The sequence below is a fragment of the Tachyglossus aculeatus genome, chromosome 15 (genome assembly GCF_015852505.1).
Source record: "Tachyglossus aculeatus isolate mTacAcu1 chromosome 15, mTacAcu1.pri, whole genome shotgun sequence".
Classification (NCBI taxonomy): domain Eukaryota; kingdom Metazoa; phylum Chordata; class Mammalia; order Monotremata; family Tachyglossidae; genus Tachyglossus; species Tachyglossus aculeatus.
The window spans coordinates 22,428,632-22,453,278 of record NC_052080.1 but is presented as its reverse complement, the minus strand read 5'-3'; the positions used below and the strand labels follow the sequence as shown (position 1 = coordinate 22,453,278).

At 41.4% G+C, this 24,647-nt stretch overlaps 1 protein-coding gene across 11 annotated transcripts in view; it reads left to right on the top strand.

The window, feature by feature from the left end:
- CEP112 (centrosomal protein 112) overlaps positions 1–24,647 on the top strand; it is a 348,495-nt gene that overhangs the window by 218,838 nt on the left and 105,010 nt on the right. For all 11 annotated transcript variants that reach the window (XR_005454199.1, XM_038757370.1, XM_038757364.1 and 8 more), the window contains one exon: positions 5,751–5,981. Coding sequence is in view for 10 of the 11 variants with exons in the window: in XM_038757370.1 (XP_038613298.1) it covers positions 5,751–5,981 (231 nt within the window). In the remaining variant the exon portion in view is untranslated. The remainder of the gene's footprint in view (positions 1–5,750; positions 5,982–24,647) is intronic.

Here is a 24,647-nt window from a genome sequence, read left to right as displayed (position 1 = left end):
AGTTGGGAATTGATTCTGAAAAATCCAGGCTCCAACCCACCCCTAGTCCGCTGTCATTTCTTCTAACACGTGAGTCTCTCCCCGACCCTCCAAACAAAGTAAATAGTCATAGGGGAAGAATTTGTCTTGCCTCTCTTTCTCTTTTCCCAGCCGTGGCCTGACCAAAGCACTGGAAGCTTTCACTGCCTAGGTCCACTCTGCCATTTAGGTATGGATTGAATCCAAAGTGACTCATCCAGGCGTGAGAGGCTCCCTTTTCCATTCCATTCCTTTTCCTCCTGGGTACAAGATGAATCCCATCTGCATCATAGATTCCTACACTTAATTGACATCTCTGATGTTGGGAGAGCGATGTAGAGTTCTGTGTTTGTGTCTAAGATGAAACTTGTGCCCTTTCAGCATTTAATTAGTGCTTTGTAAACAGTGGTAGTGGACAAGGGCGCAGATCCTGATCTGAGCATATCCAGAATATTTGGACAGAGCAAAGAAGAACTTGCAATAGCTGCTTTGGCAGTAGTCCTGAGTCAAACCTCTGTTATTTTTGAGCTGAGGGGGGAAAGGAATGTGAAAATATGTTTTTGGATTATTTATTTGAATATTGTCTGTTGCAAAAGAATTATAGTAAAAAAAAAAAAAAAGAGTTCACTTGTGTTTTATTCTCCTTCCAAGGCCAAATAGGTCACTTGTCATTCCTTGGAAAACTCTGCCAAAAATACAGCTTTATGTGTTTCTAGATCTTATAATAACATCTTCTGATCTTGTAGTTCTTTGGCTTATTGGCAACGCCAGTGGAGGGGGATGAATTAAGGATAGTGCCGTATGCTGGGTTTTGTAATTAACTTTTGGATTTATGTCATTCTTTATTTTATTTGAAGATAGTTTCTTTTGTGGTTTTGAGACATCACCTATGAGATGGAGAAATATTTCTGCTCAAGTAATTCTCCTCAGTGTCTAGTAAATGGATTACCTTCATTTTTTCACATTCTGACAGCACTATCTAAAGATCACATACGATGCCTTTCTCTGGAAGGTGAAATTCAGTTGCTGACTTTTAAAATAGGTCAGAGTGGAATAAACTGAAGTTTTGGGGGGGTTTTTTCCAATCTAATTTCATCATTACAGGCGATTACTGTGAGTTTTGGCCCACTCCTCCTTACACCATCATTATAGCAGAGCTATTTTGGGTGGTTCTTTTAAAACAGAAATAAAGACTTGAACATCAGATACAAATCTGTTCAACAGTATCACTGTCACTGACCCAAAACAGCTCCAGTCAAATTCTTTGGCCAGAGCATGGAAGTCACTGTTTATATTCATTTTCTCCTACCCTCTGTAGCTGTTTCTTCATGTGATGTGCTGTTGAATTCATATTCTTTTCCCTCTCATTTTCTGTTCCAGATCTTTCACCCTGTTCCCTTTCTATTTCCTTTTGCCTGAAGAATGCTGTTTTCTTTCTTATCTAGTGTGGTATTTTCTTTGCTGGCAAGAGTCTGTGATATGTTCCAGTTGAATATCAACTGTCCTTTGAAATGTCTTGGCCTAAAAAAGCAATTCTTTTATTTCTTGCTTTTTCCTGCCTGCTGAGGTCATCTTTCTGGGCATATAATAATAATAATAATAATAATGGCATTTTTATTAAGCGCTTACTATGTGCAAAGCACTGTTCTAAGCGCTGGGGAGGTTACAAGGTAATCAGGGTGTCCCGGGGGGCTCACAGTCTTAATATTACTTATATTCCTACTTATACTGTGAGCCCTCTGTAGGACAGCTCCCGGGACAGTACAACAAATGGACACATTGCCTGCCCAAAACGAGCTCTCGGTCTAGAGGGGGACCAGACATTAATAAGCACAGATAAGCAAACAAATAAATAAATAAATTACAGATCTATACATATGTGCTTTGGAGCTGAGAGGGAGAACGAATGAGGAGAGCAAGTCAGGGTGACCCAGAAGGAAGTGGGAGAAGAGCAGAGGAGGGCTCAGTCAGGGAAGACTTCTCAGAGGAGCTGTGCCTTCAATAAGACACTGAAATGAGGGAGAGCAATTATCTGTCTAATATGAGGAGGGAAGGTGTTCCAGGCCATAGGCAGGATATGGGTGAGAGACCAGCAGTGAGGTAGAGGAGACTGAGGTACAGTGAGAAGGTTAGCATTAGAGGAAAGAAGTGTATGGGCTGTGTTATAATAGGAGAGTAGTGAGGTGAGGTAGGAGGGGGCAAGGTGATTGAGTGCTTTAAAGCCAGTAGTGAGGAGTTTTTGTTTGATGCAGAGGTGGATGGGCAACCTCTGGAGTTTCTTGAGGAGTGGGGAAACATGGCCTAAATGATTTTTGAAGGAAAATTATCCAGGCAGCAGAGTGGAGTATGGACTGGAGTGGGGAGAAACAAGAGGCAGGAAGGTCAGGAAGGAGGCCGATACAGTAACCAAGGCAGGCTAGGATAAGTGCTAGAAGTTAATGCCTTGCACAGTGCCACTTGTGTTCCTCCTAGGACGGGGAGTGCACCAAGGGATTAGGCAAACGGGTGCAGCACATTGCAGAGTGCAAGAAAGAGTCTGACGTACAGAAATCATCTACAACCCAAATGACCATCGCCATTGTCTTTTTTCTAGTGCCTAACTTACAACAAAACCAGAATGGGAATTAAGTATAAACATCCTCTAGATTGTAAGCTCGTAATGGCAGGGAACATGTCCCCTGATTCTGCAGTGTGACCTTGGGCAAGTCACTTAACTTCTCTTTGCCTCAGTTTCCTCCTTTGTAAAACAGGGATTTTAATGCCTATTATCACTCCTATTTATACTGTGAGCCTCCTGTAGGACAGCTCTTGGGATAGCAAAATACAACAACAAATGGACACATTGCCTGTCCGAAACATTGCCAGCCTGCCCTGCTGTATTCTTCCAAGCATTTAGTACAGTACTCTGCACATAGTAAGTGCTTAGTAAATACTGTTGATTGATCTTCAAGCCAGAGTTTGTTCTCTTGCTCATCATGGGGTACTTTCCAGGAAACTTGAATGTTCAGTTCTGACCAGAAATTTTGAATACATCAAAACAGTGTGGTCCTTTGTTGGAAAATGTCCTTTCCTTCAGACCAAATGGGAATTTACAGTGTTCACTCATATCTGACCAAAGAGAGAAGCACTTTTTGCTGACCAGTTTGAAGATTAGGAAAGTTAAATAAGGAAAGAAATGTGGGACACTGGCCTAGAGTGATCCAGTCAGTAAATGTCAATTGACCTGGGTTCTAATCCCAACTCTGCCACTTTTCTGCTGTGTGACTTTGGGCAAATCACTTAACTCTTGGGCCTCAGTTACATCATTTGTAAAGTGGGGACTAAGACGGTGAGCTCCCTGTTGGACATGGACTGTATCCAACCTAATTAGCTTGTACCTTCCCCGGTACTTATTATAGTGCCTCGTACATAGCAAGTGCTTAACAAATACCATAAAAAAACCAAAAGACATTACTTGTACTATCACCGAGGGACAACAAGCTGTTGTCATTCAGGGAAGCTTAACCTATTATGGAGTAAGTCGTGAATAATAAGGAAATATGTAATGCGAGTTTTAATTGAAAGCTGAATCTTGTGGAGAAGCCACCAACAAAAAAATCAAATGGCCAAAGAAAAGTGGATTTGTCCTGAAATGTCTGTTTTAAGCAGCGCTGTCATATGTGTCACAGCTTCTTTTCTGTAGAGGTCATTCATTGGTATTTTCTAGAAAAAAAATAAAATGAAACAGTCTAAAAAGATGAAACTATGTTAAACCAGATACCAGTTGCTTTCACTCATTCATTTAATCGTATTTATTGAGCGCTTACTGCATGCAGAGCACTGTACTAAGCACTTGGGAAGTACAAATCGGCAACATATAGTCAATCAATCGTATTTATTGAGTGCTTACTGTACATAAAGATGGTTCCTTGCTTCTGATAATAGTGAAATATTTTGTTGTTGTTTTTGATGGTGTTTGCTAAATGCTTACTCTTTGCTAGGCATTGTACTGAGTGCCGGGGGTAGATGCAAGCTAATTAGGTTGGACACAGTCTTTGTCCCACATGGGGTTACAATCAATCCCCATTTGACAGATGAGGTAACTGAGGCACAGAGAAATGGATTGCCCATGGTCAAACAGCAGACAAGTGGCAGAGCTGGGATTAGAATCCAAGTCCTTCTGATTCCCAGGCCCGTACTGTATTCACTAGGCCACTTTATATAAATCAGTCAATCATATTTATTGAGGGATAACTATGCAGTGCTTGGGAGAGTACAGTAAAACAGAGTTGGGACACATATTGCCTGCCTGCAATGAGTTTGCAGTCTAGAGGATGAGCTTTACAGTCCAGAGAAATAAATAAAGCATCTCTTCATTATAAACCTGCCCACCATATTAGCAGGCTTGTTAAAAGGACTGTCTCTCTAGGCTTGTTACACTGTGATGATTCAGTTTGAACAACTTAATATTCAAAATGATCAGCAAGAGCTGTTAACTTTATTTTTAATTTTTCCCAAAATGCTTGGTGATTTCACTCATGTACATACATCAGTTAATCGTATTGATTTGGTGCTTACCGTGTACAGAGCACTCTACCAAGCTCTGGGGAGAGTACAATACAACAATAAACAGACTCATTTCTCCCCACAATGAGCATATCCAGTGTGTTTCAACAAGATTCTCCCAGCTAAGTGCAGCTCCATAATAATATGATTTCTTTCTTCATTAAGACAACGAATGAATATAGCAAGACTTGGGATTTATAATTCACCACCTCTCACTCTCTTGGTATATATAATACAGACAGTCACATATACATGACATGTATGGAAAATTTGATTAATTAAATGAGTCTTACATTTCTTGCAGGATTTTTTTTGAGCTCAATTCGTAAGGCAAAATAGGCAAATATTTTTGTTTCATTTTTGAGTCATTTCTGTTTCTTGGTTCCAGAGCCAGTTTTCACATAACAGTAGGGTGATTGTTTTATATTTTGAAGCCCACAGTGCATAGTTCAATGAGCATGGAACAGTGAATAGAGCACGGGCCTAGAAGTTATGAGATCATGGGTTCCAATCCCGGATCTGCCACTTGTCTGCTCCTTGCCCTTGGGGAAGTCACTTCACTTCTCGGTGCCTCAGTTACCTCATCTGTAAAATGGGTATCGAGACTGTGAGCCCCACTTGGAACAGGGACCACGTCCATCCTGATTTGCTCATGTCCACCCCAGTTCTTAGTACAGTACCTTGGCAGATAGTAAGCACTTAATAAATATCATAAGTATTATTATGTCAAAGTTATTAAAAGGAAAATGAGATAAAGTGGGGATAATTCAGAACTAAACCGTTTACCCTCTCATTACAAATACGAAAGGTAGGAAAAACACCTTCAGGCTTCTGAGATGTCATGATTTCTTAACACCAATGATTTTGTTACAGTTTCTAGTAATGGACCATTAATCTGGTTGTAGTCCTGGGAAGTTCTGATTGCCATACAGAGTTGTTCATTCATTCAATTGTATTTATTGAGCACTTACTGTGTGCAGAGCACTGTACTAAGCGCTTGGGAAGTACAAGTTGGCAACATATAGAGACGGTCCCTACCCAACGAGTTGTTGTGGGCAAGGACCATGCCTACCAACTCTATTATATCGTACTCTCCCAGGTACTCAGTACAGTGCTCTGCACACCGTAAGCACCCAGTAAATACGCTTGATTGATCGAATCAATATTTTTGCCCTTTTCCAATTAAGATCATCTGCGATATGGAAACCCAAAATCGGAAGCTGAGAGAGGAACTGGTTCAGGTGAATTCTCAGCGGAAGCAGCAGCTGGTCGAGCTTGGCCTGCTGCGGGAAGAGGAAAAGCAGCGGGCCGCTCGGGACCATGAATCGGCAATCAGCAGGCTCAAGGCTGAATCGGAGAAGAAGAAGTTAGAATTGAAGAGGGCACATGCAGCCGAAACCGAAGTGGCCCTGGAAAAGGTAAGCTCCATGAAATTTTCCCGTACGTTGATTTTATGTGAGCATTTGAGGCAGTAAGCCTTATCACCCTCCCCTCCACAAATAGGGCTTCTGTTCAAATGAGAATCGGCACTTCGGCACAGAACTCGTAGTCCTTTGATTAAGAAATTTTGTTGGATTGAACATAATTCAGATGAGAAGCAGCGTGGCTCAGTGGAAAGAGCACGGGCTTTGGAGTCGGAGGTCATAGGTTCGAATCCCGGCTCTGCCACATGTCTGCTGTGTGACCTTGGGCAAGTCACTTAACTTCTCTGAGCCTCAGTTCCCTCATCTGTGAAATGGGGATTAAGACTGTGAGCCCCACATGGGACAACCTGATCACCTTGTATACCCTCAGCACTTAGAACAGTGCTTTGCACATAGTAAGCACTTAACAAATGACATCATTATTATTATTATTATTATGACTGCCCAATTCTGCCTATTTTGAAACTTAACCACTTGAATGACTTGACACATATTGTGTGTACTATGTTGAACTATCAGTGGGTTTTTTTCATTTATTATTATTGAATCGTATTTATTAAACACTTACTATGTGCCAGGTACTGTCCTAAGCGCCCAGTTGGGTACAACAAGCTAATCAGATTGTTGAAGCAGAGAGAAGTGACTTGCCCAAGGTCTCACAGAAGACAAGTGGCACAGCCAGGATTAGAACCCATGACCTTCTGACTCCTGGTCCCGTGCTCTTTCCACTACGCCATGCTACTTCTCTTAAAACCATATGTGTTTTAGACTACTAGTTTTGGAATGTATGCACAGCCTTTGGTGCTGTAGAGAAGCAGCATAGCCTAGTGGATAGAGCACAGGTCTGTGAGTCGAAAGGACCTGCTGTGTGACCTTGGGTAAGTCGCTCGACTTCTCTGTGCCTCAGTTACTTCATCTGTAAAATGGGGATTAAGAATATGAGTCTCAAGTGGAACAGGGACTGTGTCCAACCTGAATAGTTTGTATCTACCCCAGCACTTAGAACAGTGGTTGACACATAGTAAAGCAGTTAACAAATACCATCATCATTATTATTTCAGTAGGGGAGCTAAACCATTTTATACTGAGCTCTGGATTCACTTGCAATCTGCATCGTTACCAGTGCTGGGTGTTGGCATGTCCTCTTAGAGTCCATTCTGACATTTGACCATTTGGTCCATTGAGAATAATCACCTTGATTCAGCAAAGGAGGAATGTACTAAGCAGAGCACGGGTTTGGGAGTCAGAAGTCATGGGTTCTAATCCCGGCTCCGCCACATATCTGCTGTGTGACCTTGGTCAAGTCACTTAACTTCTCTGAGCCTCAGTTAGCTCACCTGTAAAATGGGGATTGAGACTGAGAGCCCCACGTGGGACAACCTGATCATCTTGTATCCCCCCAGCGCTTAGAACAATGCTTTGCACATAGTAAGAGCTTAATAAGTGCCATTATTATTATTATTAAGTGTACTAGAGAAGCAGTGTGGCTTAGTGGAAGCACCCTTGGGAGTCAGAGGTTGTGGGTTCGAATCCCTGCTCTGTCACTTGTCAACTGTGCGACTTTGGGCGAGTCATTTAACTTCTCTGGGCCTCAGTTACTTCATTTGTAAAATGGGGATTAAGACCATGAGCCCCATGTGGAATAACCTGATAAACTTGTATCTACCCCACTGCTTAAAACTTTGCTTGGCACATAGTAAGTGCTTAACAAATACCATCATTATTACTATTATTATTAAGGCCACTTCAAGAGCTACAGAACAACCAGTTCTGATCTTAGCTAGCCAAGTCTGCAGTTGGACGTATTGGTTGTGCTTAAACTTCCACATCCATTTCAGGCTGCAACAAAAGTTCCAGGCCCAAGGCTCATTCATAATTTCTGACAGGCGACTGCCATCACTACATCACCTCAAATTGCCATTTCTCTTTTTTTTTCTTTCTTTCTTTCTTTTACAGCGTCATACCCTGATTTCACACTCTGACAGTTGGGTAGAAAAACAGGAGGTTCTTAACTTAGTTTAACTCTCATGGTCGAACTTGAACAGAACTATTTATTCACTTTTTCGTGGTGCTTGAAATTCTGTGGTTTCCCCTCAAATATTCTTCAACTGTATAATTGAAAAGCACAAGTAGTCTTCCTCTTCCACACAAATTACAACTTGCTCTTTTCTTTAAGTCCTGCCAAGGTAAAATAGTTCTGAGTTTATTGGGTACTGTCAAATTGAGGGAACGGATTCCTGCGTCTGAGTTTATCGCTTACCACCACCATTGTTGTCATCATCACCATCTTTAGATAGATCAACACAAGTCATTTGGGTTTCCAAAGTTCAGATTAAACTTAAGGAGGGTACATGGTCTTGTTGGAGTTTGCAGTTCTAGTGAAAGGGAATTTTCCCATGCCTTCTCCATCCTCTTCCCCTACCTCTCTACTTGGCTCCATTTTCTTCCATTAAGCCTTATGGGAAATGAGAAAGACCAGGCTTTTGTAAAAAGGTTATATATCTCATCCAGAAATCAAACATATCTGTTTTGAGTGTATTATGTTTCCAGCAAAGAACATAATTTAACCCCTTCTTTTCCCCATTTCTTCACTGATGTTGTCCAACTTGGGTTCATTTTCGCAGCACCATATTGGGTTATTGTGCCAGATGTTGAATCTCTTCCATTCCTATATCTTGTAGATTTCATGAAATTAAAGTTCTTGTCCTCCTTGGAGAGCCTCAGCAAATTCAAAGGATCATAATAAAGATCAGCTAACATTCTACAAAACTAAATCCTTTACTGATGTTTTTGCCTGGGATCTCAGCTCCAATCAGTTGGAGCTGATCAAAGTGGGAAAACTAGAAAGGGTGTCATAAAATGTTTAATCCTTAGAAAAGACAGGTAGAATGGTTTTTAAACTGTGTACTTCTGTGCAAGTGGACAGTAAAGTGGGTTACTTAAAATGAAGCATTTGTGTTCTGTGAACCCATCTATTTTAAATATTCTAACTATTGGGTGAGCAAGTTCCACATTTTGATTTGAAATGCAAAACTTCAAACCTTTCTGACAATATGAATACAATGTGCAGCAGACCTTTTGATACCGACATGACATTTTACCTGCATCAGGTTCTTGCCCTATAATTTTAAATAGCACCTGAAGGATTATGCTGGAATTCTGCCAGCCTGAAGTCATTAAATGGTTGTGATCAACAATTCAGAATCCTTTTTAAATTTAAGGAAAGTTCCACCTGGCATGATCGTTCAAAGCGAAGGTCAGAGAAACTACTTAGACCTTTGAAATTTGTAATTATGGGATTGATATTAGCTCACGTAGAAATTGTCATTTTGGCTTTAAAATGGAACTTGACTCTTGATTCTGTTCTTTTTTACCTTGATCTTTTTCCCTGTTTTTTCTTTAGCTAGCTAAAGTTCTTTATAAATGGTAATTATCATCATCATCAATCGTATTTATTGAGCGCTTACTATGTGCAGAGCACTGTACTAAGCGCTTGGGAAGTACAAATTATGTTTACAAATGGCCCTTGAACACTTCATGAAAAAATAATTTAGGGTGTAGCCCTTTCCCAAGCATTCAGCATGAGTTTATTCATCACATATACTTGCTGATGTGATTTCTCATTTTTCTGCATTTTGCGACTGGCCCAGGGAAAAGCCCAAGATGCCCGCTGTCCATTAAACTGATGTGCTGGCATCAGTATTCCTGAAGGGAAGCCATTGTCATGCCATGGTCAGCCTTCATTTCAGGCTTGTCCCATTGAGAAGAGCAGCCAAAGTTTTGGGTTCTGTTGTAGAAATAATCTAACATTTGCATCATGTAGGCATGCCCAAACTCTCTCCTCTGGTCAGTGGCTAACACTGCTGCTTGATGAAAGCAGGAAGCCGCGTGATGTACGAAATAGCGCACAGGCTTGGGAGTCAGAAGACCCGAGTTCCAATCTATGCTGCTTGCCTATATGACCTTGGACAAGTCATTTATCTTCTCTATGGCTGCACCCTCAGCTCTCAATTGGGAAGTAATAGTATAGTGCTCCAGCAATTAGTACACTCCTGGGCACATAGTAAGGACTTAACAAATACCGACACTTTTATTATTATTATTATTATCAATCAGTCAAAGGTATTTAGCTCTTACTGTGGACAAAGCATTGTTCTAAGCACTTGGGAGAGTACAATACCACAGAGTTGGTAGATGTGTAATTCTTATTACCTGTTTTCCTACTTAGTTTGTGAGCTCCAGACAGGGACTGTATCCAACCTGATTATGTTGTATCTCAGCTCTTAGTACTGTGCTTGACACATAGTAAATGCTTAACACATACTAATAATTATCACCATCATCATCACCATCAATCGTATTTATTGAGCGCTTACTATGTGCAGAGCACTGTACTAAGCGCTTGGGAAGTACAAATTGGCAACATATAGAGACAGTCCCTACCCAACAGTGGGCTCACAGTCTAAAAGTCTGTCATCATCATTATTATTATTACAGTCATCATAAAAATCAATTTGGAGCTTGTCGTGTAGTGGATTGACCAGTATGTCTGCTTTTCCTTGTTCTTAAACCTGTCAAAAATAGAAGCAAATATATGGAGAATAAAACCTTGGTTGGGAGCACAGTAAATGATAAAAAATATGCAGTTCTTGGGACCCAGAGGAAGATAGGTTTGGAAGTTTGGGCTCACTGGTAGATTTGGATGTTTGCCTTGACCTCAGTAGAAGGAAGACAGAGTGCTTGGTAAAGTCATTTAATCAATCCGTTCAATTGATTAGGTGCTTATTTTGTGCAGAACACTGTCATAAACCTTTGGTAGAGTACAACAGAGTTGGTAGACATAGCCCTTGCCCAAAAAGGGCTTCAGTCTAGAGAAGGAGCTATTCAGTGCAGATTCTAAAAGCGGTGTATGTACTTTTCACACAGTTCTCTGTTGAGTATCCAAGAAAGAAGCAAATTATATATATATATATATATATATATATATATAATTATATGTTATATTCACCCCTTTGGGGTGCACTCTAGAAGCAGGAAGGAGCTGGATTACAGGGACAGGTATCTTCCAGATGAGCTGAGGTGATTTTTCACCCTGCTCTCAGAGACTTGGTAACTCGATAAATTCTTGGATCTTGAAGGAGATGAACAGGGACCATTACCTATCCCAAAGCGATGTGAGAGCCGGGAATGTGCCTACCAACTCTGCTGTAGTGACCTCGTTTCCTAAAACAGTGCTCGACTCACAGAAAGTGCTCAATAAATACCATCGATTGAGAGTGAAGCAAATGTCATCATTCCCTTCAGTCCAAGTCTTGTAATAGTGCACAAGTGAGCAGTGCTTCCCTTTTGGAAACATGTCCTATATGTTTCTTTGGTTTAGTTGACTGTTTCATCGTAAGCTATTTTGAGCTTTATACGTGGTCCTGACCTGCCCAACCAGGATAAGTAATATAGAACATGGAAGAGAAACAAAAACATTACCCATCCTTACCTCTGTAGCTCAATCTGCCCCATAACTAATTTCAACAATAGGACGTCAGATGTTCTAGGTTTTATCACTAGAACTTTTACCAGAAATGCTTTCCACCCAGGTATAGCATATTGTATAAAGTGAACGTATGTTTCAAAATTTGCCAGAAGTTGCTAAAACAAAGGGAAGAGCTGCACTTCTAAGTGTATGCAGATGTGAATTTTGGCTAACGAAGCTGTTTGTAACATTCATCTATGGTATTTTCTTGGCAAAGAAAATGGACATTCAGAATGCATGACTCTAACAGATCAGTAGACATGCTAACAGTTCTCTAAGGAAGCAACCCTGGTATATTGAATATATTTCATGAAAAAGCATCTTTGAAATGTATTTATGTTTAGATGTGCATCTGTGCCTACCCAGATGGTACTGCTGTTGAATGAGAGGGGGTTTTTTTGTAGGTTCAGTGGTTCTAGATGAGCTTTCAATACTTCATATTCTAGGAATATGTTGCTCTGAGTGTTGCATTGTCTTTCCTTCACCATCTAATAATAATAATCGCAATAATAGTGGTATTTGTAAAGAACTTGCTACGTGCCAGGAACTGTACTAAGCGCTGGGGTAAATTCAAGATAATCGGGTTGGACTGAGTCCCTGTTCCATGTGGGGCACACAGTCTTAATCACCAAGTTACAGATGAGGAAATTGAGGCACAGAGAATTGGAGTGACTTGCCCAAGGTCTCACAGTAGACAAGCGGCAGAGCAGGGATTGACTGTCTAATGGCTCCATGCTGGTCAGGTCCATTTGGGCCAAAGTTTGCCATCACACATTTTTTGAGAAGCAGGAAACTTGGCCAGCATTTTGGAGCACTGAATGAATTTAAACGCTAAACATAGGACTTTCATAAAGAGGTGTTTGTTTTCTTTAAACACACTTTTGGCCTCAGTTTCTTAGATGTGAAGATCAGATTAAAGTATCATTATTAAAGGTTTTACTACCCCGTACCCTTTGCTTGATGGAACTAAAAGAATTGGTGCTAAACTGGGTCACGTGAGTTTGGGATTTTTTTAAAATGACAGAAAAGAATTCACTTTTAAGAAGTGGAGGGAGGTTAGTGGCTCAGTAAAGTTGCTATTTTGGGACCTAGTTGTTGAGCTAATTGGAATTTTTTTACCCCTTTAATTAAGAAAGTATTTTTCTTCCAATAGGTTTAGAATATATAGTCATTAAATAGAGAACTGGAAAGGGAAGTTACATGAAGGAGAAGGTGTACGCATATTTCTTTGGTTATCTCGCGAATTTTCTATCTATAGGGAACTAAAAATAAATCTTAAGACTGACATTCTTGAAATATGAGAGTTTGATGTTTTGCAATGGAAGCTTGCTATTTTTAACACAGTTTTCTCCAACTTTCACCAGGTTTAGAGCCACTTACCTAAAAACACTGAAGTATAGAAATTAATGTTAGTGACTATTTCTTGCAAATTAAAAACAAAAAAAATCAATGGATCACTTTGATTTTGAAATATAGTTGTACTTGACTGCTATTTTAAAATTTTGAAGTAATTGAGAATCAGTTGAACTGTAGCACTGATTGAGTGCCTATTGACTACTAAGCATTGTACTAAGCTTTTGGCTACTGAGTTTATAGTTCGCTCTTGCGAGACATCACAGGATGAATAGTAATAATAAATACTATTTTGGTACATGTGAAGAAGATCATCAGATTGGAGTTCCATATACAGCTCTCAAAATAAGAGGTAGGGACAGATATTTTTTGGATGAAGAAACTGCAGCTTAATGACTTCCCCAAGGTCATCCTGGGCAGGGAATTAAAACGCCAGTCTGTTGACTCCATCGTCTTTCCGCTCTCTGCCCACTGAAATTCACTTACGTATGCACGTGTGACTGAAAAGCCCAGTGCAAGCCCAACATCCTGACTGCACTGGGCTCAAACAAAGACTTGTTGTGCTTGGCATGTTGGTCATTTTCAGTGCCTGGAGCTGTTTTCACTTATGGCTTTTTGTTTCCGATCCTTACAAAGCCTTTTCTCAAGAAGAGCCTCTCCTTTCTTCACCGCTATACGCCACACAGGCGTATTTGCGTCATTTGACGCCCAGTTTTCAGCTGAGATGCGGCATTGTTTGAGGCTTTGTTGTGTTATGTTCTTAAACATTTGCTCTTACGTCTTTGCTTTCAGTTACCCACTTTCAGCTCTCCATACGGAAGCCGCTTGGGTTTCCTAGAGCTGCCCGTTATTCCTCACAAAACCCACCTGGCACAACTGTATCGATAAATTCATTCTAGGACTTGGTTGTTTGTGATCCTGTCTTGCCATTTGATAATGAGTCCAGCCTGTGATGACGCCGATGGAACCGCTCAATAAGTCAGATTGGGGTCTGTCGGGAGGTCAGATCTCACAGCTGTAGATTGGTCACCTTTGAGGCTGTTTCATCGTGGTCTTAAAGTGTCAGTTCTGCCCTTCCTGCTTGATCACCTTATTAATGCAGACACACCGGCAGTTGCAGCAATCCTGCGGATGCTTAAATGTATGAATAATGTCAAGCTAACTACTGTTGGTAGTTCTAGATGGTAGCAGTTGGGAACAGAAGCTAGCTTACAACCGATGAAAGTATCACACATCCAAGAGCAAAATCATCAAGACTACATTTCTTACCTTTTGCTTACCCTTCAGACAGTTGGGATTTAGCCATCTCAAGGAATATTTTTGACTGCCATATCAAACAAAGAAGATTTGCTAGGGCAGACACCTTCCCAGTTGATCAGTTCTACAGTCAGGCATCATTTTCCACAAATGGGTACCAAGTTTCAGAGAATCATAAAAGTTAAGGGGAAAGCCCAGTATATTATATAATCTAGCTTCATAAAAGCAAATAAGCATGCCACATAGTTAATGTTTCAGTTATCTGCCCAATCCAATTCTACGATGCCTCATAAAGTACATTTGCTGTAATTTCTTTTAGAAGCCAATTCCAATTTCATGGCTGGCATCATAAGGGAATTTCCCCCAAATTCACCGAAAATGTCCTTTCCTCAATTATTTTCCTTCATTTAGGTTAATTGGATTAACGGGAAACACCGTCAACCATCCCTTTCCCTCTCGGAATACCACCTCAATCGTTTGGAGGCAGTAACACAGCCAGAACTACACCACAGCTAATTGACCAAATTTTTGACTTCTCATCCAAATAGCAAAACATATAGATCTGTAGCTCCTTTAGTGTCAGCTGTGCCTGGATCTTGTCTATTTTGCCTCCAACCCCTTGCCCTCGTCCTCCCTCTGAACTTGAGCTCTCCCCACCAACCCTCAAACTGACAGACCACCTCTCTCAGTGCCTTATTAAAATCACGTTTCCTCCAAGAGGCCTTCCCCAGGCAATTAAGCCCTCACTTTCCCTACTCTCTCTCCCTTCTATGTCACCCTTGCACTTGGATCTCTCCCCTTTAGGAATTGGTGGTCACCCCACCTTCAGCCCCACAGTACTTAAGTACATATCGGTCATTTATTTATTTATTTATTTATATTAATGTCTGTCTCCCCTTCTAGGCTGTAAATCCCATGTGGGCATGGAACAGGTCTGCCAACTCGGATGTACACTCCAGAAGCAGCGAGGCTTGGGAGTCAGAGGTCATGGATTCTAAGTCCGGCTCTGTCACCTATCAGCTGTGTGACTTTGGGCAAGTCATTTAACTTCTTTGTGCCTCAGTCCCCTCATCTGTAAAATGGGGATTAAGACTGTGATTCCTGTGTGGGAGAGGGACTGTGCCCAACCCAGTTACGTTGTATCATCATCATCAATCGTATTTATTGAGCGCTTACTGTGTGCAGAGCACTGTACTAAGTGCTTGGGAAGTACAAGTTGGTAACATATAGAGACAGTCCCTACCCAACAGTGGGCTCACAGTCAATTGTATCTACCCCAGCAATTAGAACAGTGCTTAGTAAACACTTAACAAGTACCATTATTATTATTGTTATTACAATGCCTACCACATAATATGGGCTTGACAAATGCCATAAAACAAACCAAACAAAAATCCAGTGAGGGCCATAGCACAATCTAGTCTGTGCAAGTGAAACACAAGGTAGAAAGAGCTCAAGTGGGCTTGGGAAAGCCCTAAGGGACCTGAGCCTCTGAGGGTGGGTTGGGTTGACCCAAAAAGGCTTAGGCCAAGCTCGGGATCTTCCTGACCTCCCAGGACTCTTGGGAAGGGCAGTGGCATAACTGTCAACCTTTCCAGGATGAAAACATAAAGGGAAGGCAGCGGCCAATGTGGGGGACCTTTCTTGCACTGCAGGGTCTTGGTCAGAGGGTTTGCCTTCACTGCCAGACTGGGATGGCTCAGTTCCAGTTCCCTGACTACTATAGATACCACTGCCCTAACAGTGGGTAGTGGCAGGGACTGAAATTGGGAGGCTCTAGCAGCAGACAGACCATTCTGCTACGAAGCAACCGAGGAAAGGAGTATTTGATAAGCTCTTACTTTGTCCCAGGCGCTGTACTGGCATAGGTATAAGCTAATCGGGTTGGATGCAGTCCATGTCCCAAGTAGGACTCACAGTCTTAATCCACATTTTACAGATGAGGTAACTGAGGCACAGAGATGTTAACTGATTTGCCCATGGTCAAGCAGATCTGTGGCAAAGCTGGGAGTAGAACCCAGGTTCTCTGATTCCCAGGCACATGTTCTTTCCACTAAGCCATGCTGCTTAGTCAGATGTTGGGCAAGTCACTTCACTTCTCTGGGCCTCAGATCCCTCATCTGTCAAATGGGGATGAAGACCGTGAGCCCCCCGTGGGGCAACCTGGTCACCTTGTAACCTCCCCAGTGCTTCGAACAGTGCTTGGCACATAGTAAGCGCTTAATAAATAATAAAGCCACTTAGCCATGTGGCTTTGGGCAAGTCACTTCACTTCCCTGTGCCTCAGTTAGCTCAACTGTCAAATGGGGATGAAGACTGTGAGCCCCCTGTGGGACCACCTTGTAACCTCCCCAGCGCTTAGAACAGTGCTTTGCACATAATAAGCGCTTAATAAATGCCATCATTATTATTATTATTATTATTATCAAGATCACAAGGAATTCTGTTATGTTTAAGCAGTATCAAGCCGACTTTCCATCTCTCATCCATCTTTTTAGTGCACTCAGAGGTAGTGATATCATCTTGGAAAGCACATAAAGACACACACACACACACAAACACACCCTCCTCCCCCCCAACCCTGCAACCTCCTTCCCACCCCCAAGGAGAACCAGTCTTCAACTTAGAGAATTTCGAGTTGTCAGGGCATTTGTAACAATTTCTACATTTTCACCCAGTTTTGGCCTTAGAACTCACCCTTTCATTTTACAACACTTAACCTCCTTAGTAGCTCTAGGTACCGATAGAGGATCAGACATATAAGAGCCATGAGGAAATAGGAAACAGTTTTTAAAACCACATTGGAAGGATGGGGAAGGAGAGAGGAATTGTTTAAAAAAGGTGGGAAATAGGGCAGTGGTAGGTCCCTGAATACCAGACAAAGCCATCAGAGGTGAGTGACATGTTCATTTTACTTCCTGTGAGGTAAAACCCGGCTGCCCTATTGTGGAATCTCTGTTATCATTATTATTATTATTATTGTTTTCATTATCATTATTGTTGGGTTTGTTAGTCAAGCGTGGTCAACCACTTTCTGAGCACTGGAGTTAATCAGTTAATCAGGTTGAACATAGTCCTCATCCCAAATGGGGTTCACAGTCTAAAGGAGCTGTATTTCCTTTCTTTAACTGTTTGAATTCACAATTCTGGATACTTTTGTTAAAAACAGGGTTTCTGAGCTTGATTCAGAATCCAATCACCTATTCAAAACATCATTTATTTGTTTTGCTGGGGGGCAGTAGGGGGTTTATGGCATCTGTTGAGCTCTTACTATGTGCCAGCTCTGGGGTAGATACAAGCTAATTAGGTTGAAAATAGGCCATGTCCCACATGGGACTCACAGACATAAGCCCCATTTTACAGATGAGGGAACTGAGGCACAGAACCGAAGCACAGAGACGTTAAGTGACTTGCCCAAGGTCACACAGCACTCGGGTCCACTTCCAGGCCCGTGCTCTTTCCACTAAGCTAGGCTGCTTCAATCAGTCATTCATTCATTCAGTCGTATTTATTGAGCACTTACTGGGTGCAGAGCACTGTATAAGTTCAGAGTACTGTAGTAAGCCCTAGGGAGGGTACAGAATAATAGAGTTGGTAGACACTTTTAGACTGTGAGCCCACTGTTGGGCAGGGACTGTCTCTATATGTTGCCAATTTGTACTTCCCAAGCACTTAGTACAGTGCTCTGCACACAGTAAGCGCTCAATAAATACGATCGATGATGATGATAGACACGTTCCACTTGGTCACACTGCTTCCCAGAAGAGAGTTGGTTCCTACCTACAGCATTTCAATTTAAGGGGCAGTTGTCAAGAATTAAATGTGTCATAAATTCTTGAACTGTAACGCGTACAATAACCAGTATTGTTAATCAGAGTGTTTATAACACAATATTTAAGGAATTGCACCCAATAGAACGTATCCGTTCAAGTGGACCAGAATTTTCTGGCCGAGGAGGGCAATCGCAGTGTGTAAGCTCAGGACTTTGGGGGCCCATGGTCCTTCGTGACCCGTCGGATCCCAGTTGGAGTAGTGTTTCCAAAGCTTTTTCCAAAGTGGCGCCCTTTTTGTAAGCGCTGTATTGAACAATCCCTGACACGTGAGCTGTCTTTGAGCATCACCTCCGCTGCCCCACGCAAGCCCAAGGAAGGTGTGGGCAAGAGAGGGATGCAGGTACGAAAGCAGTTACCCAGGCCTTCACTGCCAAAGCCATTTGCTGAATACTCCTACAAAAGGCACCTGCGCACAGAGCTTGTGCAAACCCACTGGGTTGCTCATCCCTGCAGACACAACTGAGTCCAACACAGCATCATCATCATCATCATCAATCGTATTTATTGAGCGCTTACTATGTGCAGAGCACTGTACTATGCGTTTGGGAAGTACAAATTGGCAACATATAGAGACAGTCCCTACCCAACAGTGGGCTCACAGTCTAAAAGGAGGAGACAGAGAACAAAACCAAACATACTAACAAAATAAAATAAATAGAATAGATGTGTACAAATAAAATAAATAAATAAATAAATAGAGTAATAAATATGTACAAACATATATTGTGCCAAGCCTCTCATAGCCCCCTCGTACAACACTCCCTGGCAGGCATTTGGGGAACCATTGATTGATTGCATTGCATGAGTGAACTCCACTAAACTTAATTTACTTCCACAATTGCCTCACACCTTCAGTGGCGTCCACATCCAAATTCAACTTGACCTTGGAACCGTTTTAGCAGGAATGAAAAGGTTTTGTTTTAATGTTTTATTAAACCTTTTCGGTGATGTAATGATTTATTTTTTCTGCCCAAGGTTCACTTCAGTAGTCATGATGAAAGTATCAGAAGAAAGTCATTGAGTACATTTTCAAGTAAAACATTTGGGTTTTCAAGAGTTTTGGCCGGGCCATTTTTATAGACTGAACTTGGACAGTAAATTCAGTTCTTTCTTCTTTTGTTTATTTCAATAAAATGTTCCAGTGGCTTGAGGTCATAAGCGGAGATTAAGAGATCATTGATTTGCACAGAGGAACAAATTCAACTGGGTGATACATTTAAACGTAATGTTTTCATTTGACCTTTACTTATTGAAAACCGCAAACAATTTTATGCTTCCTTAGAAGAGCACTTGAGATAATTTACTGTACTCATTTTCATCTAGTGCACCTTTTAAAGTCAAAGAATATGTTTGGATTCTCTTGTAACTTTTTCCAACTTCTAAGATTGAGAGTTTAGAGGTAGTCCCATGGTGGGTTTTTTAAAAAATGAACATTAAATTTTGCCCAGGGTGCAGTCACTTTAGAGCAGCAGTTTTTCAAAAACATTATCCCTATAGCTGTCCTTCAGGTTTGAAGATGAAACTACTGGTGGTGAGATTGTATCAGTGAATTGTGAGTGGGACTGATACAGTGGCTTATGGGCCTGATAAGCCTTTCCACATCCTGGGCGTGTAAATAGTTTTCTCTTCCCATGTTGTTGCATTTTCTATCAACAATCCAGCACTGCTTTCATCATTTGGTCTAGTGGGTAAAGCACGGGCCTGGAAGTGCAAAGGACCTGAGTTCTAATACCGGCTCTGCCACTTGTCTACTATGAGACTTTGGGCAAATCAGTTCCCTCATCTGTGAAATGGGGATTAATACCATGAGCCTCATGTGTGTGACAGGGACTGTGGCCAACTTAATTAGCTTGTATCTTCCTCAGTACTTAGAAAAGTGCCTGGCACACAGTAAGTGCTTAACAAATCCATTATTATTATCATTTCCTCTTTGTGCCCCTATTTTCCTGAAACTTCAGTTTTTATGGCACACCATTTCTTGTTGTATGGCACGCTGGTCTTCCTTCTCCTGTCACGCTGTTTGAGGTTTTGCTTCATTTTATTGGTAATTATAATAATTAATGGGTCAAAATATGCATTGGCCATTAAACAGAGAGCATTAACAAATGGAGAGGTGTTTTGCAGTTGTATGAAAAAAGTGATTCCTCAGTGAAAGAGTGGTGAGGAATCAGAGAGTATATCTTAAGAACCACAAAGGGTGGAGAATTTTCCAAAGTTTAGATCAGATTTCCAGAAATGGTAGGATCGGAATGAGGAAGTTGGCATATTTGTGTTAAAGATTCAAAAAGCAACGAATTATTAGATCTTGATAGGTTGGCCACCTGTTGCCCTGAGGTGTTTAGGATGAAGAACAGCTTTGTGATAAGTGTTTTGGGAGTGTGGTCTTAATATAAAGTGAAAGGAAATTCACAATAGCTCATGGTATAATAAACAAATAGGAAAACTGTGTTTAAATCTGGTTTGCCTGTTGTGGTTTGAGAACACAAAAGAGAGTTGGCAAGTCAGTAACTCTGATTCCAGGCACCATATAAACCCATCCAAAAGTACTAAAAAGCAGAGCGAATGTGACTGGAAAAGATTTAGTAACATTTTCGCAGATGTAGTTATTTCCTGTGCTCTCAAAAGCCTGGACAATAAGTGACTTCATTGTCTTATTCACAAATAGCAAATGAAGATCAGAGGATTGAAAATTCTCATACTAACTTCTACTTGAAAAAAGTCTTGTCTTGCAATCAGAATGTAGCCATTTTATTATACATAATTCACAATCCTAAGCAAGTCTTCACCCCTGGGAGTCTAAAGCATAGGCAATCCTGGGGTGACTAGTTCAGGTGCAAGAAAAGTATGTGCCAGAAGAGGTGGGGGACACACACTCTTTCAAATATAGGGGAAAACTAGTGTCCCCATCCCAGGGAAATTTACTGAATCATCAATTTTAGAAGCAATGAAATAGAAGCAACGAAAAAGTGATTCTCTTTCCAAAAAAACTGCTGTGAAAACAGGAAATGCAGTTAAGACTTTGAGTTTCAACTCATTTTTAAATTGTCATTTATCATGATATTTTCTAGTCATAGTAAGTGAATGAAAACACATTTTCCTCTATTGGATGTCACTCAATCGATCGTATTTATTGAGCACTTACTATGTGCACAGCACTGCACTGAGCACTTGGGAGTGTACTGTATGACAGAGTTAGCAGACATGTTCCCTGCCCACAGTGAGCTTACAGTCTAGAGGACTGTAATGGTATCCCGATTGTTCAGTTTCCTACTGTTTCCAAATGTGATATTTAATATATTATTTTCTGAGAGAAAGAGATAAAGGCCAAGAAGAGCGAAAGAGACAAAGGCGGGGAGGGAGGGATGGCAGGAGGAGAGGTTTGGATTTAGGAAGTGGATAAAGCAGTGTAAACTAGTCCTGGATCTTGTCTAAGATGAACCAAATCAAAAGTGTTTCTAAGCGGTTCACTTGCTGCTGGAGATCATGTCAGGAAATAAAAATCACTTTCTTTCAATGGGGTGGAAAGAATTAGAATTGTTTTGAAGTTCTTTTGATGAGTACACAAATGTTTCATTGTGATACACTAAAATGCCTAAATTATGATTTGTATATTTTGGCTCCAGAAGGTTTTTTGCATTTGCCAAATTATTAAATTTTGTCAGCTGCTGGGCTGTCATGTAGAGATACAGTAAATCTTGTTATATTTGGTCATGGATTACACAGAGTAATAAATTTGGGAAAAGAGATCAAAGAAGTTACTCAATCACATCTGAGTGTAGGAGGGTGTTTAACTTGTAGAAAATCTGATTAGGTGAAACTGTCGCAGTTCTCGTGTGAATTTGGATATTTGCTTGAAAGTGAGTGCAATACAAATTCCAAAGAGTTTCCTTTTTTCTCTTTAGTCCAGAGGAGTTAATTCTTCCCTTCAGCTGCCTAACTTGAGCGCAGATAAATAATTAAACATTTCGGCTCTGCTAGAATTTTATTTATGTATTGCATTTGCTTTCATGATTGAGTAGTGTGTTCCATTCTAGTTTTATTTGGGGTTTTGCTGGACTTTTATATGGTTAGGCACTAATGTGGTAATGCTCGCTAGATTCCTAAAACATTTGCGTCATTCGTTTTTCTGAAATGCTTGTTGCTTTTAAAGCTATTAACAATAATCCAGTGTAATCTCCCTAAGCAACACTGATCATTTCAGGTTTTGGTTGGTAATGGTCTTGCTCGGTGGGATCTGAGGAAGTCTGATTCTAGATTATAAACTCCTTTAGGGCAGGAATCCTGCCTTCTGAGCCTATTGTACTCTCTCAAGCACACATTACAGGGCCCTGCACATAGTAGTTCCTCAATAGATACTACTTATTGATTTTGTACATCGGTAGTATTTGTTGAGGGCTGTATTGTGTGCAGAGCATTGTACTAAGCACTGTTTTATAGTATTTAAATGCTTGCTGTATCTAAGCACTTAGCACTAAGCTTAGTGGAAAGAGCACGGGCTTGGGAGTCAGAGGACATGGGTTCTAATCCCGCCTCTGCCACTTGTCTGCCGTGTGACCTTGGGCAAGTCACTTAACTTCTCTGTGCCTCAGTTACCTCATCTGTAAAATGAGGATTCAAAGTGTGAGCCCCACGTGGGATAACCTGATTACTCTGTATCTACCCCAGCGCATAGAACAGTGCTTGGCACATAGTAAGCGCTTAACAAATACCATAGTAATAGTAATTATTATTACTATTCTAAATCCAGGGAGAGTTCAAAAAAATAACATCGGTAGACATGATTTCTGCCCTCAAGGAGCTTTCAGATTAGTCGGGTAGACATATTAAAATGAATTACTAATAGGAGAAATGGTAGAATAAAAGGCTATGTCCATCAAAAATTAAAATTAAAAAATCAAAAAGAATTTGATTATTATTGATTATTATTATTGGAGTGGAGAGAGAAGAAAAGTGCTCATGGAGTACAGATCCAAGTGCATAGGTAGTGCAGAATGATAATAGTAATGATGGTATTTGTTAGGATGAATAGCTGGGGAAATAAGTGTTTAGTCAGAGAAGTGCCTCATGGAGGGGATGTGATTATTAGTCAGGCCCTGAAGATGGGGAAAGGGGTGGTTGGTCGGATTGGAAGGGAGAGGGAGAACGTGAGCAAGAAGTCATCAACGAGACAGACAAGATCCAGGTACGATGGCATTTATCTGGGAATACAAATCCCCAACTTGTTTCCATTTCGTTTTGTGAGATTACATCCAGTGTGTATGTAGGCACCAAGAGATGGGTTCATTTATCCTTAAGGCCTGAGGACAATACTGCCGTTAGTGTCTGTCATTGAGAGAAACTCTCTATTGGGCAGTGAGCCCATAGAAATCTCCAGGGGAGTTTGGGTGAAAATTGTGTCCCTAATAAAGGTTTGTCAGACAACCAGAATCCTGTGGAATATGGCATTTCCTCAGCGGGAGACTACAGTGGAGCTACGTCTGTTTCCTAGGGCTTTTGAATGTGGAGAAGACAAGAAAAGGTATATCTTAGCACTGGCAGGGTACCATACTTTCCCATGTGTGGTAAAGGTGTCAGCAGTGAGATAGACAAAATCGGGGCACAGCGAGTAAGTCGGCAATAGAGGAGCGGGTGTGCGGGCTGGGCTGTAGTTGGAAATCAGTGAAGTGAGGTAGGATGGGGCGAGCTTATTGAGTGCTTTAAAGCTGATGGTAGGGAGTTTCTGTTTGATAAGGAGGTGGATGGGCAGCCAGTGGAGGTCCTTGAGGAATGGGGAGACGTGGCCTGAATGATTTTGTTTAAAAATGATCGGAGCAGCAGAGGGAAGTATGGACTGAAGTGGGGAGAGACAGGAGGTCAGCGAGAAGGCAGATGCAGTAATCAAACCGGGATAGGAGAATTGCTTAGATCATCTTGGTAGTAGTTTGGATGGAGTGGACAGGACAATAAAAATAATAATAATAATAATGTTGGTATTTGTTAAGCGCTTACTATGTGCAAAGCACTGTTCTAAGCGCTGGGGGGAATACAAGGAGATGAGGTTGTCCCATGTGGGGCTCACAGTCTTAATCCCTATTTTACAGATGAGGGAACTGAGGCACAGGGAAGTGAAGTGACTTGCCCAAGGTCACACGGCAGACATGTGGGGGAGGTGGGATTCGAACCCATGACCTCTGACTCCCAAGCCCGTGCTCTTTCCACTGAGCCACACTGCTTCTCTAAAAGACAGTAGCGAGCCAGGCCGGAGTCGAACCTACAATCTTCTGATCCGTAGTCAGACGCATTATCCATTGCGCCACTGGCCCCGCTAAATTTTAGCTAAATTTTAGGACAAATTTTAGCGATGTTATGAAAGTAGAACCGACAGAATTTAGTAACAGATTGAATGTGTGGGTGGAATGGGAGAGACGAGTCGAGGCCAACACCAAGGTTACAGGCTTGTGAGATCGGGAGGATAGTGGTGTTGTCTACAGTGTTGGTAAAGACCAGGGAGGGAGGGTTTTGGTAGGAAGATAAGGCGTGTTGGGTTTAGTCTGAGGTGTTGGCAGGACATCCAGGTAGAGATGTCCTGAAGGCAGGAGGGAAGGAGAGATTGCAAGGAAGGAGAGAGGTGTGGAGATCTAGATTTGGGAATCATCTGCATAAAGATGGTAATTGAAGCCTTGGGAGCCAGTGAGCTCTCCAAGGGAGTAG